The 19,487-nt window shown below is 33.3% G+C and overlaps 1 protein-coding gene across 1 annotated transcript in view; it reads right to left on the reverse strand.

Moving 5' to 3' along the window:
* The window catches only part of DNAH7 (dynein axonemal heavy chain 7), a 115,601-nt gene that overhangs the window by 21,472 nt on the left and 74,642 nt on the right, over positions 1–19,487 (reverse strand). The window contains exons 44-51 of the mRNA XM_075028025.1: positions 19,173–19,353; positions 17,710–17,895; positions 15,275–15,438; positions 8,894–9,048; positions 7,780–7,970; positions 4,358–4,491; positions 3,316–3,651; positions 711–837 (exon numbers count right to left, since the gene is read on the reverse strand). Coding sequence (XP_074884126.1) covers positions 711–837; positions 3,316–3,651; positions 4,358–4,491; positions 7,780–7,970; positions 8,894–9,048; positions 15,275–15,438; positions 17,710–17,895; positions 19,173–19,353 — 1,474 coding nt within the window. The remainder of the gene's footprint in view (positions 1–710; positions 838–3,315; positions 3,652–4,357; positions 4,492–7,779; positions 7,971–8,893; positions 9,049–15,274; positions 15,439–17,709; positions 17,896–19,172; positions 19,354–19,487) is intronic.

A 19,487-nucleotide genomic window follows, 5' to 3' on the forward strand; every position in this document is an offset into this window, starting at 1 on the left:
AATGAGAACAGCATCCCATGATTATTACTGTCAGCTCTTGAAAGAATTCACTTCTATGTATTCCCCAACATAAAAATTTCAAAAGTTTCTAAAATTTTAAATGTTTCCTTATTACACTGAAACAAACAATTCCAAGCAACCATAAGTACTGTTTTGCAGACAATATGGTTAAAATGCGTGTATTTCATTATGAATTTAAAAATCCTGTAAAGAAATATTTTGTAAAGAATTACTAGAAATTAATAGAATTCAGTTGGTACAAGTGTTTGATTTTGAGGAATTCTATGCAAAAATGAACAGATTTAGCACCTTAAGTGAAAAAGATAAGTAGTTTCTTAAATCAGTGGTTACAATTCATTTTAATATGCTCTTAGAAGATGAATACATTACAGTAAAATTTTGTAAAGTGTTCACTAAGAATAACATAGGCTGGGTTTTGGTTTAAGTAATGTTTAGAAAAACTGTTATCATCTAGCTCAGTTTTGCCATACCTTTTTGTTATGTATTTATTTTCTTCTGGAGAATCTTTTTCAATGCTTATAATTGCTTATTAAAATGAAAGTAAAACACCACAAAATTGAGACTTAAATAATATAATCATATATAAACTTATTTTTCTATTCTTTTCCTATATGTTCCTATTACTGATAGTTTGTATATGGAGTTTAATATTTATAATATCAAACTGCAAATTATTTTTAATTACTGACCAATCTTTCATGTTTCAGGAGATTCACAGTTAGACAAAAAGAGAAGAGCAGCTTGTCCTTTTCAAAGAGGGAGCGACAGACATTGACATAAAGTGAGTAAGTAAAATGATCTTTGAGAATCTTCAACCTACAGGTGTTGGAAAAAGAACAACCTTCCATTAATAGCACTCTAAGGAGTGTGCACTCTGGAAATATATTACAAACCATTTAGATCTCCTTTGTTTTCTGGTCAGTTACTCCAAAGCAATTATTAAATGCATGTACCATTTTGTGAGCAAAATAACATAAAAAACATTTAAGTACAATACATCTTAGTAATACATGATTTTCAAAGGAAGTGAGAGGTCCCTTATGGGAGGGACAGAAAAGAGCAGCAATTTTAAAATTCATTATGAATATAAATACCAGGGCCAAAATCAAAACAGTCCATCTTTAAAGGTTACCTGAAATGTTTCCCATACTACAGAGTATTTTCCTTAATACACTACAATACAAATATATTTAAAACACTGTGATTTATTATTAATAATTTCCTTTACATAGAAAGCAAGGAGGCCATCTATTGTTTTACAAAGGTTTAAGTTTGAATACCTAGTCAAAATAAGGAAAAGTCCATTTGGGTGGTTAGAAATGCAGTGTCTGAATTTGCAGAACTACTTCAAATACTTCTTTCAAGGTAGTAACAAAGATGTGGAGAGGTGCTATAGCTTTTTTTCCAACTACCTAGGTCACCAGTCCCTTGGCAGGGAGCTACTTGAAGGGTATTCCTGCAGTTCAGACACAGTGATCATTCAGAAACCTAAGTGTGATCTATTATAATTGAAAAGTAGAAAGCTTTTAGCAGAAGATCAAGATTGAGAGCAAGCTGTGTTGTTTGATCTGTGTCTGCTTTTCAGTCTTGTGTTTCAATCTATTTTTGTGTTCTTCCACTCAGCTAACAAGAAATAGACCATTTTTAATAATATTACTGTAATATATAAATGTTCCTTTTTTTTTTTTAGCATTTTAAGTCCTTTCAAAATTACTGATTCCTCATCAGTTAAATAGATATGCAAACAATTTATACACAAAATACTGACACAAAGATGGCCATGGGACAAAAAGTAAACTCTTTTCAAGTTACAGAAGTAACATAGTTTGCATGAGAAAAGAATGATTAAAAAAAAAATCTCAGCACAGACCCTGTAGTGAAAAATGACTGACTAGTGAAGACAGACTAAGACAGTCCCATGTGAATTATAAATTCACAGAGAATCTTCTCCGAGTCTGTCTTCCTCTGCCTTCACTGGGCAAAATTATCAAAATGGGCTTACACCAATCATTCCCTGGGAATGCATACTGTCAGCTGGGATTCAGGTCCTGTATCTTTATATTTCTGCTGTCAGAAAGGTTCTGAATCAAAATGAGATTATGTTATTTATTGCTTACTTTAATTTAGGCACAAAGGCATACAGGGTATTTTTTGAGATGTAAAGGAGTAAGATTTAAAGTCAAAGAGCTAGGTTTATAGAACACACATTGCCTTGTTGCTAAAAGGCTACCTTGAATGTAGTTTCAAATATACCAAAATATTAAGCCCTGACTTAAATGATTAGTAGCAATATCTTTGATAAAACAGTTATGCTAGACTTAGATTGCCCAGACCTTGACAAAATTCTAATGAAAAAATAACCTTCATGACCAGTATGCCACTGAACTGAACACTACACAATAAACACTACCTTAGCAGGTACTAAAACTTGTATAATAATATGGACAGTAATGGATAATTCAGAAATTCCCATTTGCAATATTAATTAGAAAAATTTTCTGAATACAAATTGGGACAGTAGTTTCCCTCTCCCATCCTTTGTTCATCTGAGGAACAGGCAAGTAGCTAAGTAACAGAAGAAATGCTCTGTGATTTGAAGATCAAATAAAGCCGCTGAAGTAGAATTTAGTAACTGATGTGATAGAACACTGAATAACTTTCTTTAAACAATCTCTGTGTAGATAATTCACTTTAAAGGGTGTATTTTGAACAAGCCTAATGTAAGCATAAAAGTGAGGTCCATCACATGCAAAATAAATTCAGGTCATTAAAGATTGCATAGTTTCTCCTGTTCTCATGAACAAGCTGGAAGAGGGAGAAACATCTTAAGCATAAAACAAGAATCAAACTGAATTAAAAAAAAAATAGTTGGGTTAATAATTACTGCCTTGCACCCTCTACAGCCAAGAGCCCCAGTCACAAGACTTCATTCTCTCTCACCAGTTGTGTGAAAAAGTTTCTTGTCTGTTTCTTGAAGACATACAAAGTCACTACATGAAACGAAATATAAAAACAAAGCAAGTGGACCATTTTTATCTAACTGATACTTTCACACACAACGTGAGTTAGCAATTACTAAAGAGAAATAGTGGAATATGTTGCACTTGTAATATATTGTACCATTTTGTTTCTATGAATAAATTATTTTCCAGAAAAATATCTGACATATATGCGTACAAAAAGATATTTCAAAATACAATGCCTGAGACAATACACTTTGGAAAAATGACAGTAACGTTTCTGGAGTAACTATGAATACATCACCAATTACAAATGGTGAATTATCGCTCTTACCTTGTTTGTAAAACTTCAGATTGCTCCGAATTATCTATGGACATCATAAAAAGGTTAATAAACCACATGAGTGAATACTGGTACATTGGTTCAATGTTGGCTAGATCAGCAATAGAAAAAAACAAGATTGACGAATGGATAGCAATAGGACGATAGCGCATACGAGTAGCATCAATCTTCTTTTCTGTCTCTTCAGCTACAGCTTGCTTTTCAGAAATCTCATTGGCCAGAACTTTGGAAGAAGACAATATCTTGATAGCAGTTTCATCCTCCAAAATATTTCCTTCTGAGGCTGAAAGAACTTCTAAAATTTTGTCTTCTATTTCTTTTAGCTGCCTAAAATAATATACAAGATTTTTAACATACAAAAATTGCAGCTGTTTTCTCTTAGTTTTAATAAAACAAGATAATGTGTAGATTCTATTAATGGTATGCAACTTATATAACTAAACCTTTTTTTCTTATTAAACATGCCCTTAAATTTCTGAAAAAATTATCCACTTTCAGGCTAAAAATGGATGGCAAAGGGAGGAAGTGACAAACCACTTTGAATACTGCACATTTCATGCTTTGACTCATGGGGAAAGACGCCCTTTGCCATGTACAATCAGTGCAAATCTAGCACACAATGAAAACATTTCTAAAACACAACCGTTAAGATCTAATCAAAATTTCTGAGGACAGCAAATCATATGCCAACATCATGGAAAGGATATGCAAAAACAGAGGACAGGATCAAGAGTTATGTTTTGCAATTACACAACCTGCAATTCAGCTCTTTAACATTTCCTAATAATCCTAGAAATAGGAAGAATATCAGAAGAAGAAAGGCACAACCAGTAGGAATACGAGTAAGAGCATGCGTCCAAATCAGCCTAAAAAAACAAACAGAAGCCTAAGTTTGGGCTTTCAAAAATAGCAATCTTGAATTTCCTGGTAAAGCAAACAAACAAAAAAAGGTCTCTGAAATATGTTTCCCATGATTGTATTTCCGTAAACTGCAACTTGCTTCTATCCATAGAACAGGAAGTTGTCTTGATACCTTTTATTCTCAGCCCCTTGAACGATGAGGGCTTGTTTTTCTTCTTCAAGATCTGGCCTTTCTTTTGCAACTACAATTCCAAGAAGCTGATCCTGCATTCCTTCTGAAGTTATCATGAAGTTCAATAATGTTACCTGTTAGAAGATATTTTTTGAAAGATAGCACAGTTATGGCCAGATGCAATTAAAATGCTTCTTCCTTTACAAGATGAGGTATGAATAATATCATGTAATATGCTCAGCCAAACTTTGATAGTAAATGAATTGCAGCTGAGGGTTTAAGATTGTGTTGGAAAGCTAACTCCAGGATTAACCCAGAAAGTTAACCATAAAAGGGATGTGACAAGAATGTATAGAATTTCATTCTGTTTCTCAAAATTACACTGAAACTTTGAGTATCAGTGCTTCAAGTGATTAGTCCATATAACAAGAATGAACACTTTTACATGCAAGAGGGATCTACCCATTTGATACCTGTATGCATCAAGCAGCCTTCACAGAGAAAGGAGCAAAACATTTCTATGAATGGAAGATTCAACTTAATGTACAGATTTTGTAAATAAATTTGGCATTGTTTGTTTTCCAGAATTGTTCCATCTAAACATCCCAGTGCAAATGGGGTGCTGGCACAGTATTTTGCAAAAATATAAATAAAGACCAAGTAGATCACATTTTATGGTGTTTAGACACTTTCACCCATAAATTTTTTGCTGTTTTCATAAAGTAAGTGGTAACATACATGCTGGAGTTGTACTTCAAACTATTATTGCCTCTGCCACATATGTTTTCTCTTTTTAATGGCCTTGTTCACATGCAATTTGTGGTGGTATTATTATGGGGACATCTGTATCCTAGAATTAGGTTAGCATCACGTTCTCTTTTTCATGAGAAAATAAGTGACTGGAAAAAAAATTATTGTTTAAAAGAATTCCAATCCCATGATATATTTATAATGGATTCACAAAAAAACCCATACTCTTGCTGAAGTGGCAAAAATGTACAATATTTTACATGAGAAAGGGAAGAAATACATTACCAGCAGAAGGCTAGAAAAGAGTTTGATGCATGTAGTTCAAAACCAAGAAAATAATCTACTAATCAATCATCAAGACTGATGAAAGTATTGCTTTTAATTAATGGACTAGGCAATAGTGACTACAGATACTCTTTGGGCTTTTTTGGTGGGTACAGATGCCACTGAGTTGTGTTTCAAAAGAACATTTGCCTTGAACATAGTGATCAGTTAGAATATGGAATACCTGTGAAGTTAATTTGTCTTGATTGGCTTCTGCCACTAATATCTGAAAGTTGTCCAAATATTTGAGGCTTTTTTTCATGAGTTTTGCTTGTAAAGTTAGGAGGGGTAGTATTTTAACTTTCTTAAAATACATCACTAATCATTTTTTGTTATAGTAAGCCTCAATGGAAAAAAAAATTCAGAGCACAGATAGCTTATCACACTGTTTTCACACAGGAATTTTGAGAGGAGGTTCAGTTCTATTTGACACTAAGAATCAGTAAGATCTTCACAAGCTTCATGGCCTGTTTCTTCCTCACCTTATTTAACCATTTTAGTCACGGGAAATATAAGAGGGAGCTAATGTTTCAAAACTTCAAGAATCTTCTATAGGCTCCATTTCCATTCTTCAAAGTAAAAGGCTAGCTATAAACAGCATTATGAGTTAGCTTTCAATCACAGCTGCCACGCTCTGAGAGGTTGGCTGGTTCAGACCTCTGAAGTCTAAGTGCAAACTGCTATCTACCTTCTACATTTCTCCTTGGTCCCTGCAGGACAGAATGATTTTTTTTTTATGGACATGAATAAGTCACCTTTCCCTCAGCAGTGCTGAAAATTATCTGATTTTTTTAGTGGTTTTTAATACATTTAATCAATAAAGTTAGAAAAAAGCTACCCCAAATGGCTAATAACTGCAAATACATATCTGTGTAGCGTAAATACATGTAAATCCATGACCTATGTATCTTTGCAGGCTTCACTACGTAAGTCACGTCAGAATTCAGTACAATCATGTTCTGTGAAATATGATAACCACATCAATAACCATTTTCCCTGGACTCATTTCATTAGCTAGCTCCTGAATAATCCTCAGGACAAATTCACCAATGGATGTTGCAATTAGCTTCAGAGCAAGATACTTAGATATTACTTTTCTGCCTCCTGCTCCCTGTACAAGAGCCACCATAGCTAGCTCAGCAGCGTGTGGTGTAGCTAGGAGTATACCTAACCATGTCATGAAGCAACTGCTCCTTGTTACAACAATTAACAACTTATGTCTGACTGCAGGGAACCCAACTAGAGAAGATTCATCTTTAGAAACTTTGTATTCTAGGGAAAAACCCAACCAACAAAACAAACAAACAAAAATAATACTGTATTGACTGTTGATTGGCAGCTAGGAGATTTTAATTGTCTGTTAAATAAAAAACTGTTCCTAGGAAATAACCTTCATATAGCTTTTAAATGTATATGTACTCTAAGAGTAAATCTTTTGGATGTTCTTTTCCTTTCATATTTCATCTTTTTTTTCTGAACATGCAGCTAATTACCTTCTTTGATAAAAGATCAACGTCTAGGTGATTTGATGTGCATTGAAGTGAACAGAAGTTATTCCCTTTCATTAATTTTTGTCAATTTTTCCTGCATCAGTACTCCTTCATTGTTGAAACAACTTACTGTTCCATTTTACTGAATATCACAATAGTTTAAAAAGTTTTTATTTCAAGGTTTTGTGTTTCAGTATAGTCTATGTTTAACCAAAGCGTAAATTTGCAATACTTTTCTATAAACAGTTCTTCAAAAGTAATAATAAATAAAAGGAGGAATACATCTCCTAAACAACTTCAAAAAGCCTAAACCACCAATTTTATTCTTTAAAACAGGAAACCACATTTTTTGTCCTAACATAAAAAAATAAGAATAGCTATAGTTATCAAATATATCAAATCTGTAAATATATTTTCTGTTATAAACAAGGCACAATGCCAGGAATTGCTCAGACTCCTGTCCCTAACTATACTACAGATAAAAATCATTAATATGAAAGCCTAATGTAGAGTTTGCATGTGAGGTGACTATTATATTAACTCCTTGTAAATATTTTTATAATAAAAAGTGACTAAATAGCATCAGGAGATACAGACTGGGAAAGGTGATAAAATTAATTAATTAAATAAGTAAATTCCTGACTGTATGAAAGAATGACAGTATTGCAAGGTGAAGTATTACATATGAGAAATGTCAACACTTCTAAGATGATACCAGTCTTCCAGCAGTGTAAAAAAACCCCACTATGTAGGCAGGGGAGGAGGAATAAGCAAATGCCAGAAATTCTTCCCTGGCTTTAGCCAAGGACTCATTTCAAAATTAAAACAGAGTTGCACATTCATTTTCAAAATTCTCACCTTAACAGATGTTTCAGGAAGATAATGTGGATTTCTCAGCTTAGTTGTAATATAAAAGCGGAATTCAGGAGCATACTCAATAGTGGAGTCTCCAAGGCAAATGCATATACTCCCTGACTGCTTAAATGTCTGTCTGAGCAAAAGTGGCTCTAGGATAGGATCAAGTTCTTCTCCAATATTCTCCAGTAGCACTTCAAAATAACATAAGAATTAGTAGGACTTTCTTGGCTTTTATGTTACTGTTTGACTGTTCTTTACAATACATATGTATAATGTGTATTTACAGTGTGCAAACAATAAAAATATTAATCGAGTAATATCTAGAGATAAGGTTTATTCTTCCTAAGAGTATTCAGCTGATTGAAAAATGAATCAAAGAAATGTACCTTTAATTTCTTTTTCTAATATTATATCAATTTGCAAAAAAAGCAACTAAAATGCTATCACTATTACTGCTGTCAATGGCTTAGAACAGCAGTTTAAGGCTACCATTTTTAAAAAGGGAAATAACAACAAATTAAATGGCACATGCCACAGAAATAATTTTGGATATCTAAGTTTGCTTCAAGTTTCACTGTAAGCATATGACGTTGTCAAAATCAAGAAAGAAATAATGAAGAATAAACAATCCATTTCTTTACTTATAGTCCAGTTAGGCATTGAAAAATAGCCGGAGTTGTAACTATGTTTCATTAATTTATTTCTGTTTGAGGGTAATAAGACTACTTGCAATAAAGATACTACAGAGAATACAAGAATCAATAATGATCACAGCCTAGCAATCTGGTATTTATACTCCTGAAAAGCCAAATAAAAACAGCATTACTTTTTAGAAATAAAATTATTGTAACATGAAAACAAAGAAATGGCAAATCTCTTACAGCAATTAAAGGATACAAATTAAACTGAGTATTATAATTATATTGTGCTAAGAAGTATGTTATAACCTGGGGCGAGGACTTTAATTACTATAGTACTAATTTGATTCAAAACAAGAAAATAATTTGTTTTCCTTAACTATAACATTTGATACTCACTTGAGTTTCATTTTTTAGCTAATTGTGCCCCCTCCAGGTTCTTCTGTAATTTACACTTTCATTAGTCATTAACCTACCAGGACTGCCAAACTGAATGCAATTTTCCAGTGTTGTAACAAATTGAGGGTCACTGAGTTTGATTATATGCAAACTATTGGCTTTTTCCATGTTCTTTATCCATTTATTGGCTTGACCCTGAGGATCTATCATCAGAGGCCATCTTCTTGCATTACTGAAGGGAAAAATACAAACTTTCAAAATTGAAATATAAGCTCTTCAAATATTTACCTCGAAGTACTTAAGGCAATTTATTCCCTTTTGTCATTAAAACAGAAGTGCATCAGTATGAAATTGTAGCAGGCACAGACTTAATTTCCTTGAGGAATTTAAGAGGAGATGATAGATGAATCTTAAAGTTCTTTGTTTACAAAAAATAATTTTCTTCTTTCTTCTATTCTAAAGTATTCAGAATAAGACTTCTTACTTCCTAGAAAGTTTAATTGCATTTAATTTTATAATACTTTCAAAATAAAAAGGCCTAAGTTTTGAAATTTCAAACAGCTGTGATACTTATATGCATAAGTGAGCATTTTCAAGTGAAAATTAATGGGATTTTCCACTAAAGGGACATGTTAGAGTCAGTATAAAGGGAAATATATAAGCAGATTCAAGGTATCTACCTTTTAATCCCTAATTTTTAAGCAGCAATGGACATGAAGAGCTTCTGGATTTTATTTTTGGCAGACTTAGTAACTACTTCACAGATTTTTTACAGTTTTCTCTACCATATATAGTTACATTACCAACATATCTAAGACTAGTGACACATGCTAATGGTCAATTACAATTACAGCAATAATCACCTAAATTAGAAACCATCTAAGCAGGCTAAAGTGAGAATTCCAAAATAAATGTAGTCCTAAAAATTTGAATCAAGGGGCCCAGTTGGATCCCATTTGGTTAGGAGATATAATACAGTCTACTACTGGAAGGAAAACAGCAGCAATACCTTTTTTTCCAAATTCAGCATGAAAAGAAATCTGTGGCCTTTATCATTATTACAAGTTAGCTTACACACAATGATACTAGCAAATTATTTATCATTAACAATTTTTTTTAAATTGAGCCTCTCTCTCTTGAGGAATTCTGATTCACAAATAAAACTTGCAATGTAAACAGGTCTGCATCTGTGTTCTTATTTTCCTTAAAAATACTAAGATGAAATGTATGCAATTAAGTAAAACACAATTTCATTTTTGTCTGATCTTCAGATACACCTTTTCTTAGAAAGAGTGATGTTTTACAAAAGGCTTCCATAAATTGTCAAGAGAAAGTGATAAGCCTTGAATTAGAAGAAGGTACAGAGCAAGTAGTTGTAGATACAATGCAAGTTCTAAAAGACAATACTCAGACAAACTTCGTTCAATGTAATCTAAGTTCTTGCAGGCTTATTTGTTTCAAAATTGCTGGCAGGCAAAACTGTGTAATACATTAGAAACCTTGATCTTCTTTCAAGAGAGTAATTTTAAAACAGGTAAAGCCTGCTTTAAGAGAGAAAAATTCTTTATATTCTCTGTTACGATCTCTATTCCACAAAGAAGTAGGTGTAGTTGTAAGGCCTATTTATATATGTGTAAGTATAACAACACACAATAATATGCATGTAACCCTTAATCCAAGGGTTCAGCTGTCTGTGATTCAGGCACAGTTCTGTGAAGCACAGCAGTGTGACTCTGGATTATCATTACTGAAAAAAATATTTTTTTTAAGCTGTGACAGACTGGATAAGCAAAAATATGTAAGATATAAAAAGTGAAAACAAAGCTGAAAGGGAAGTTGGTTGCTTGGGAATAGTAACTCACAAGAAGTTATGGAACTTTGGAAAGAAGAAAAAAGCAGAGACTGTTTTTTATTTTTTTGGCAATTGATGTCAGATGTGGCAGCTCAGCAAGATCAAGAACCAGTCCTTTACAAGAACCAGTCCTTTACAAGGAGGCCAACATCTCCCCACCTCAATGTCAGCCTTCTGGCTAGCACAAACTTATAAAGCATTCTTGATGCAGCTATGACCAAGCTGATGTTTAGTTTAGTAGTGTTAGTCCTAACTATCATGTATGTTTATTACAGAAAAAATAATTCTGTACTCAGAAATCGTGACTGATCCTGCTTGCAGAATCTCTGCACAGTAAAATGTGCCCAAATAAATGTTATCCCTTAGAAGAAGGAATATATATGGAGGTAGGGAGCACAAGCACCTTAGGTTCTTTGGACTCAAAATGGAGATTGTGGAAGCAAGATAGAAGTTCAGGAGCAAAAGGTTTGAAAGAGAAACGTACCATATGTAGCAGTAGCCTGAGATTGTACATGGGATGCTACAGAGGATCCTTCTGTGTTATGGATCACAAATTGGACTTGGGAGTGACCATTAACCAGCTGAAAGAGGATGGCTTTCTTCCCCCTTGTAAAATTATTTAGAAAAATGGGTCATCTGGAAAGGACCCTCTTCTGGCCTACCCATGAAGAAGAAAGCTTTCACAGGTAAAATGCATTGAGACATTCAGGAAATGCATTTGTAGTCCACCAGGACAGCATGATATCTAAGCAGACATTTAGAAAGTTAAAACATGGGCTTTGTAAAGTTACAAATATTTTGAATAATTTGATAAACACAGATAAGGGCAAATTTGGTAGCACAATAGGTCTGGAGAAGCAAACAGGATTTGAAATCTGAACATCTGTCAGATGAGGCAGTAGCATCAACAGTATTAGAAGACAGTCTCACAGTAGGTAACAGTGTTCACCAATAGATCCAACGTGTACTGAAAGAATTGCTGAGCTCACAAATTGCTAGGTGGTTCATTTGCTTATGAGAACCGAAAGGGAGACCCAAGGGATATATAGCCAGGTGATTTTAAGAGTAAGATGATACAAGGCGATACAGCAATTGCAAATTGTAAACTGAACACAGTAAACATACATGTTAAGTGCATTCTGAAACAGACAATATTTATGCAGTTTACTCATAATAATTTAGCCTGTTCTTGTTTTAAAACAGAAGTTTAAGATTTGAGAAAACCTCAGCCAAAACATACAGTATGTATTTCTTTCCCTAATTACTTCAAAGTTTCATTCACATATTTTCAGCATATACCATTTCAGACTCTCTGTGTAACAGACATGAAATACTTAAGACGAAATAACTGAAGAGTGGTTCTCTAATAACAACCAAACACACATAGGTTTCATCAACCATAAAATCCTTCTTCATTGATGGGAACGCATGAGCAGTCACTGTGTATGTTTGCAAATTATCCTTGAATAGGTCTCTAATTCTGCTTTTTTAAAAAAATTTGTTGTTATAAAAAGCTTGAGTTGCATTTTATATGGTTCCTGGGGTCCTAATACAAAATTCATCTAGCCATAAACTCATAACTACAGGCATAATATGTATCATCAATTTGAGGTAGATTCTATCTCACATTTCAAAATTAAACTCTATCATTATTTAGTTTTAAAATGCTAATCGTCTTTCCATTAGTTCAAAGAGAATTTTGATCAAAGCTTTATAAAAAGTGAAGTGTTGGGATGTACTGTAGAAGTGTTGAATTCATTAACATTTGTCAACTGTTTAGCCTGAGTGATTGAATTATTAATACAGTAATTACTTTTTAAAAGTTACATATATAATGATAATCCCAGCATATCTCCTCTAACTTCAATAAGTAGTTTTGCTTCCAAAATTACAACCAATGCCAATTTTTAAAGTCAAATGAAAGTACGTTGATGTTCTTTAGCTAGTGCATTATTTTTGTCTTAGCTGTTTCATTTTGCACTGTCACCTATCCAGTTGCCAAAGCTGAAGTGTTATCCACACATTTATGCTTCCAAAGGTTAACCCTGTAACAGACAATTTCACTTATGTGTGACAACCTAACATTCACTCTACAGTAAAAGAAGTATTCATTCACCAGGGTTATACAATATTTGACTCCTCAAACAGTGAGAAGAATTTTCATGTAAACAGTAGCAAAAATTAAAGATTTATATTTGTAAGTTTCTGCAGTAGCATACTGTAAAAAAGATGCATAAACGTTAGGTACATGTTATCACAGACTTGACAACCATTAACCTGGCTATGGAAAAGAATTATAAGAATTATTTATTCATTATCCAGAAAAGAGAACCAACAAACATGAAGTAAATGGGTAGCAATCACAAACAGAAAAGCAGTTAAAGCAACATTGTTCCACGGTCAATTCAGATTCAGCTGTGCTAAGAACAAAACCTAAAAGTGAAGTCAGTAGCAATGCATTAGCAAGCATACTGGACAGAACTGAGACGTTCTTTGTTTACTGTCATAACAAATGCAAGTCCAAATGAAAATCATAACTGCTTATGCAAGGTCACAAAGCTCAGCCTATTGCAAGCACCCAGCTCTCTATTTAACAAAACTGTCAGTGCCGTACATATCTCAGTCATCAGCAGGCACATTAATCTAAAGCTAATCACTAGTGAGCTGTAGATATTTCTATGTTAAAACATTAACATGGTCAGTTCCCATGCTATATGTTGTCATACAAATCACTGATGTTTGCACTGATTGTTACATTGATATATACCAGATGAACTCTGCCCAGACACAACGTAATTCTGGTGACTGATGTGAGACACAGATGTGCATGTATTAGAACATGACATAAGAATGTATAATCACCTTAAAAGTGAAATGCAAGAACATTAGATTTAGAGTTTATGGGATCCATATTTTCTTTCTATGAGGAATTTTGAGATTTCAGAATTTGTTTCACTTTATAAATAAGAATGAGAATATCTTGAAATATGCAGAATTTTAAAAAGTTTTTGATCAAAAAAATGTATCATTAGATAAAGTCAAAGTATTTTATTTGGATTTAGCTTAAGATAATTAGAAAAGGGAATGTTTAAAAACAAAAAGGGAATTTCAAAATGAAAAATAAATCCTTCTTTCCTTATCAGAACTTTCTTCAACTTGGGATATAAGACTATTGCCATACTAACTACACACAACAGGAAACTACAATTGCAACTGCCAAGCTTTTAATTATAAATGGTATTTAGTAAATTCCAGCACTCCAAAGATACAATCAGGTTTCTGCTATGAATTCACATTTTAATAATTTTTTTTTTTAAGTTCTTTGAGGACTGGACTTGGTGCAAAGACTTTGTGGTGCCCCATTCATAATGCCTACTAAAGAGGTCCCTACACTAACCCAAAACCCAAATCTCTCAGCTTTTGTCTAGGAATATGCCAGGTTTCTCCGCTCCAGAAGGGATCCTAGAAACGACTAGTCTGTATGAAGTATTGATAGCGGAATGAGGCCCTAAAGAAAACAGACTCCAAATTGTCAGTACAGATACAGGTTTTCACCTTTCATCAAATATCTAAACCTATCACATAGATGAGGAAGACCCATATCTAACTCCCAACTGCCTGAAGTGATGTGAAAGTGCACCTTTCTGAAATCAGGGGTTATTGCAGGAAAGGCCTATCTCACCTCTACTTGTTGAAGCAGTTTAGAAGTACATAGAATAAAAGGCAAGAAACAGAGGAAGAAACTGGCAAGAGCGTATGGTTGCGATCATCCTCTGTAAGAAAGGAGACAAGAAATTCTCTCCATTCTAGCTTTTTGCACCTCCCTTACTGCCTTCAGTAGAAGATATACATGGGCCTTTTTTTGTTGTTTTGTTACTATGCCCTAGCAAAATAAAGATTCAGCTCATCAGTGTAAAAAACAACATTTCCAAAATGTCAGGGCTTTGCACACTAAATACATTACAAGCCTGGATGTTAAAATCTCCTACCAGTTGGCAACTTAAACTGGAAAACTGTTTACAGAGAAGCAATCAAGACATTATCTGTAGTATTTCCAGTGCCATCTTAGGGAAAAAGTGTGTGACACTCATAGAAAGATTAGCAAAATAATCTTCAGTACCTCTGCAGCAATACCTCTTGGCAGCAAATTATGCCAGCATATTTCTTTAAAATTAAAGAGCTTTAGCTTTTTAAAGGAGAATTACTTCCATATCTACTGATTATACTACAAGAATAGTATTCAAAATTCTATTCCTGAAGCATTTTAGGATGTCTTAAACTGAATCCAGTGTGCAGCATGTTTGTAAAAACAAAAAAAGGGGGGGAAGCAGGGGAAGGTATCATTATAGCAATCCATAGGAGTTACAAATGAGGGGAGTGAATTCACAGATTTAAAAAATTTACATTGTAAAGTTAAAAAGTATTATTAGCATTTCTTATAAATTTAAACACTACAGTCATTGTATAATGCTGGTTGTTAAACCAGATATACAGTAGAAAACTGTCTATAAAAATAATAACTGAAAACTATGTTGTAAGAAGCTATTTAATGAAAATTATTCATTGTCATTTTCCTTTTTTTTTTTTTTTTTTTTTTTTTACTTACGAGATAATGATGCCATTATCAATAGAAAACGTGTCAGAAGGTAGTCCAGCAATATTCCAAGCTCTGATCTCCACTGGTTCTCCCAGGGTATTTGTTAAGGAAAAATCATCAGAACAAGGAATGTCTTTTGTTTTACATAGCAATGCCCACTCTTTAGTTTGCATCTAGATAAGACGAAAACAAATATTAACTGAAGTTCTGACTATTCATAAAATTTTCAAACTAGTAAACCCCATATTTTTCAACCCATTTCCCATAACAGTTGCCACATACAAGATCACTATATCTACAAAGAGAAACTCATCCTTCTGTATAAAATGTCTAAAAATGTCTCTAAAAATGCCTTTGTATGTGATTTCTGTATACGAAATACAAGTTTATTTGGTCAGAGCCTTGGTATGATTTTGTTTACCATTTCAGCAGTAGTCTTCTATACTATAAAATGAGTGTAGAACAAATGCACATATTCTAACTAAAAAAAATTTAAAATCTTCATTATTTAACTCTCAGGACACATATAATGAGCACTTCTCAGGACTTAACCAAACTTAACAACAATCATTTAGAATTCTTTTCACTCTCTATATCATCTAACTCACTACAGTTGTGTAAACTATACATGTTTGCATGGTGCGTAATAACGAAGACATACACCTTCAAATATGTAAATCAAAAAGCATATTCCACTAGGAAGAACACTTCTAAAGAAAGAAAATGTATAGAAATAGCATGTTCCTGTGAAAGGTACAATCTTGTATGAAAGCTATGTACAAGGTCAAAGAAATGTGCTGTAGTATTCTAAACTAAAAACTAGCTGGCAAAGCCTCAAGCAACAAAACTCAGAAATACAGTGTTAAAGGAAATGGTCTAAGGGCTAGAGGCATGCACAGAGATGGTGAATGAAGGATTCATCCATTTGCGTAAAACAAAGTTGATATTCCAAAAGATATCTTAACTTTTTATCTTATGAAAACTGCAGGGGAGAAAAAAAAACAAAACATAGCAGCAGACGAAATGAAGAGCTGCACAAAAGTGATTATGCTATCCAACAATTTCTGAGAGATACCTACCTAACATGTGTCTGCACAATCATGAGAGTAACAATAAGTAAGCAGGAATCCATACCTGCTGTTGCACAAAGAAAGAAACTGTGCAGTCAGAGAGAATGAAATTACACTAAACTTTTCAGATTAAACCACTATGTATTCAATTCTAGTGAATAATCATGCAGATGTCTCTGCCTTTTATGCATATCATCTGCACCTGTATCTACACATGCCTGGAATAGAGTTCAGCACCTCTTAAGATGTTTCACGAAAGGTACTCCTACCTACCCAGACACAACGTTATACACAATGCAGGTTATAAGCATAAAAGAGAACACTCGCTCAAAATTATGTAATTTGGAATTGTAAAAAGTGCTGACTATTTATTCACACTATAAAAACTCACACCATAAACTCTCATTATATAAAGTTTTAAAATAGTAACATCACAACATGGACATTGTGAAGAAAATAATTGAAAGAACAGTACCAAATTTTCTGAAGAAAAATGGACAAAGGAAGTACGTTGAGGGAAAGTAGAAATAAGGATTATATCCAAATTCTATGTTCAAATGAGGTACATGGATTTTTATTTTTTTTCCTCACTTAATTTTTAGCAATTTCTGATACCCTGGACCTGATTTTCAAAAAAAATTGATGATAATTTCTTTGGCTGAATTCACTTGCAGGATTTGGTGTTCAAAAACTTTCAAAGTCGGGGTAATTCTGACATCCAAAATTTGTTATATCTAAAATCAGCTTTCATGTCAAAGTCTTTTTGTATTCAGAATTTCCATTTATTTCACTAAGAGTTACAGGCACAAATCTGCTATGTCATTGAGCTACTGTATCTTTTGTCTCTTTTCATACAGAATTACTCCACTTTCAGAACTTGCTTAATTGTGCTGCTGCTGAAATAGAAGCCAATTCTGTTTTCTTTGAAGTTACAGAGAATTTAGCCATTGAATGGAATAGGAATAACCAGAGCCATGAGGTATAAAGCTACTAGCAATTGCTTTAAAGAAAAGGAACTAAAGGACTCCATGCTTTACACAGCAGTAAGTACTATACAGTAGCACAAAGGAAGAACTTCCCCAGAGTGTCCTATAAACAAAACTCAAAATCCTACAATACAGTTTCAGTTCCAGTTTCACTTATGAATTCTATTAAAACATTACTTAGCAACAACTGAAAACATCAGTGTTATCAACATTCTTCCCATACCTAACTCAAAAACATAGCATTGTACCACCTACTAGGAAGACAATTAACTCTATCCCAGCTGAAACCAGGACAATAATTAAAAAATATAAACTTTATTTTAAAAGAAAAATTAATAAAATTTAGATTATTATAAAACATGGGGACAAAAATCACTGTATGTATTACTTGTCTGTAGCTGGATGTAAAGGCTCCTAGGTAAGCTACAATTCCCGATGAAATAAGTATATCTCCGGTCAAATTGATGTACTGCCTTCCCAGCTCCAAAGCAGTCTCATGCCAGCGAGTTTTCTCACCCCCAAGGCCACCAATCAATTGTTCTGCTCGCTGTAGTTTTTTGCTGCATGAGTCAACCTCAGAATAAAAAAAATTGCTGATTATATTACATGATCACTTTAAAGACATTTTACAAATAATAAAAGCAATTCAAGGATTATTTTCCTGTGCAGATATTTTCTTAAGTAATTTCATCAAATAGAAAGAAAACACCTTCTCATTATAATGGAAATGTTTAAAGAACAAAAACAATCTCAGTACCAGCACAGTAAAGTCTATTCATTTACATTGTTATCTAAATAAAGGAAGACCACCAGTATAAAACATGCTATTCAAAATAGCTCTGTATGTGATATGGAAAATATTAATAGTCAAGGAAATTATCTACATGTCATAAGAGAAGCAAAAACACCTTAAAGAGATCACTGTCTCATGAAAGTAGGTACATCCTTTTCTGCAAAAAACACATCCTTATGAATACATAATCTGCATTTCTGGTGTCAGTTTTTAACTACACCATCTTTCCAGGCATGTTTATAATCTAACAAAAAAAATATGATTTAACAGGAATTTAACCCAGCTTTACTAACTAGTAGAGACACATTTCGGCCATGGGATATAGGAGGAAAATGATGCCAATTCTTGCTGCTGTTACAATCCTCTCTCTCTTCTGGTAACCATAGCAGCCAATTTACACCACAGTAACAAACCACTTGTGTAGTTTATCCATCTACTTCCAAACAATATCAGGAAGCAGAAGAAACACGCAAAGAGCTGACTTCAACTACAGACAAGAATTAAGACTCCATTTCAAATTCCAATACTGTTTTGGTAAAAAAAAAGCTCAAGATGAGGTACTCCAAATCTTAAAAAAAATTCCATCTTCTAAACATTGCCTATTTCTGCACACATACCAGCTATTTAAGAGTCAGGAACATAGTTTACCAAAAACATTCTCAAAATTGCATTAGCACTGAATGCATAAATAAACTTTCAAAACTTTAAATGTACTGACTTACAAGTTAATAGATGAATCAAACTCTTAGTACAAATAATTGAAAATTTATTTCCTCACAAGAAAGCAGATATGAGTGAGAATGTAGGAGAGGGATATCAATTAGTAAATTCATAACATCCGCATTTTCTATTACTTTAAACCATTTATTCCCCAAGTTTTGCCCATTTATAACTTCAAAACCATTACCCCTAAATAAAAAGATGATTATCTAAAAGTATGACTTGTTCAATATATTAGCAGTTAAGAGGAAAAATACCATTTGACAAAGAAGCAAATTTTAAATAACTTTTCTGGATATCAGTAGAACAATAGTTCATCTTTTGTTTGCATTATATACCTGATTTTCCAAGTCAGCCTTCTCCTGTTTCTTGGATTCCAGCGTCTGCTGGAGTACAGCCAATTTATCTTGAACCTCCCTCAGGTCTGCTTGTTTCTTTCTTAGACCATCCATAGCAATCTTTAATTTTCCTTCAGCCTGATTGAACTTTAGCTTTTTGGGTGCAACATTTTTTGTCACTCTAAATAAAGTTAAAGAATAAATTAAACATCCGAAAGATACACCCTTACTCCAGGGTTACTATTAAAAAATGAACATAGGAAAGATGAAGGGAAACCTCAGCAACTCAGTAGCTCATGCAATATTCCATTTCAT

Source organism: Buteo buteo, chromosome 5, assembly GCF_964188355.1.
Source record: "Buteo buteo chromosome 5, bButBut1.hap1.1, whole genome shotgun sequence".
NCBI lineage: Eukaryota > Metazoa > Chordata > Aves > Accipitriformes > Accipitridae > Buteo > Buteo buteo.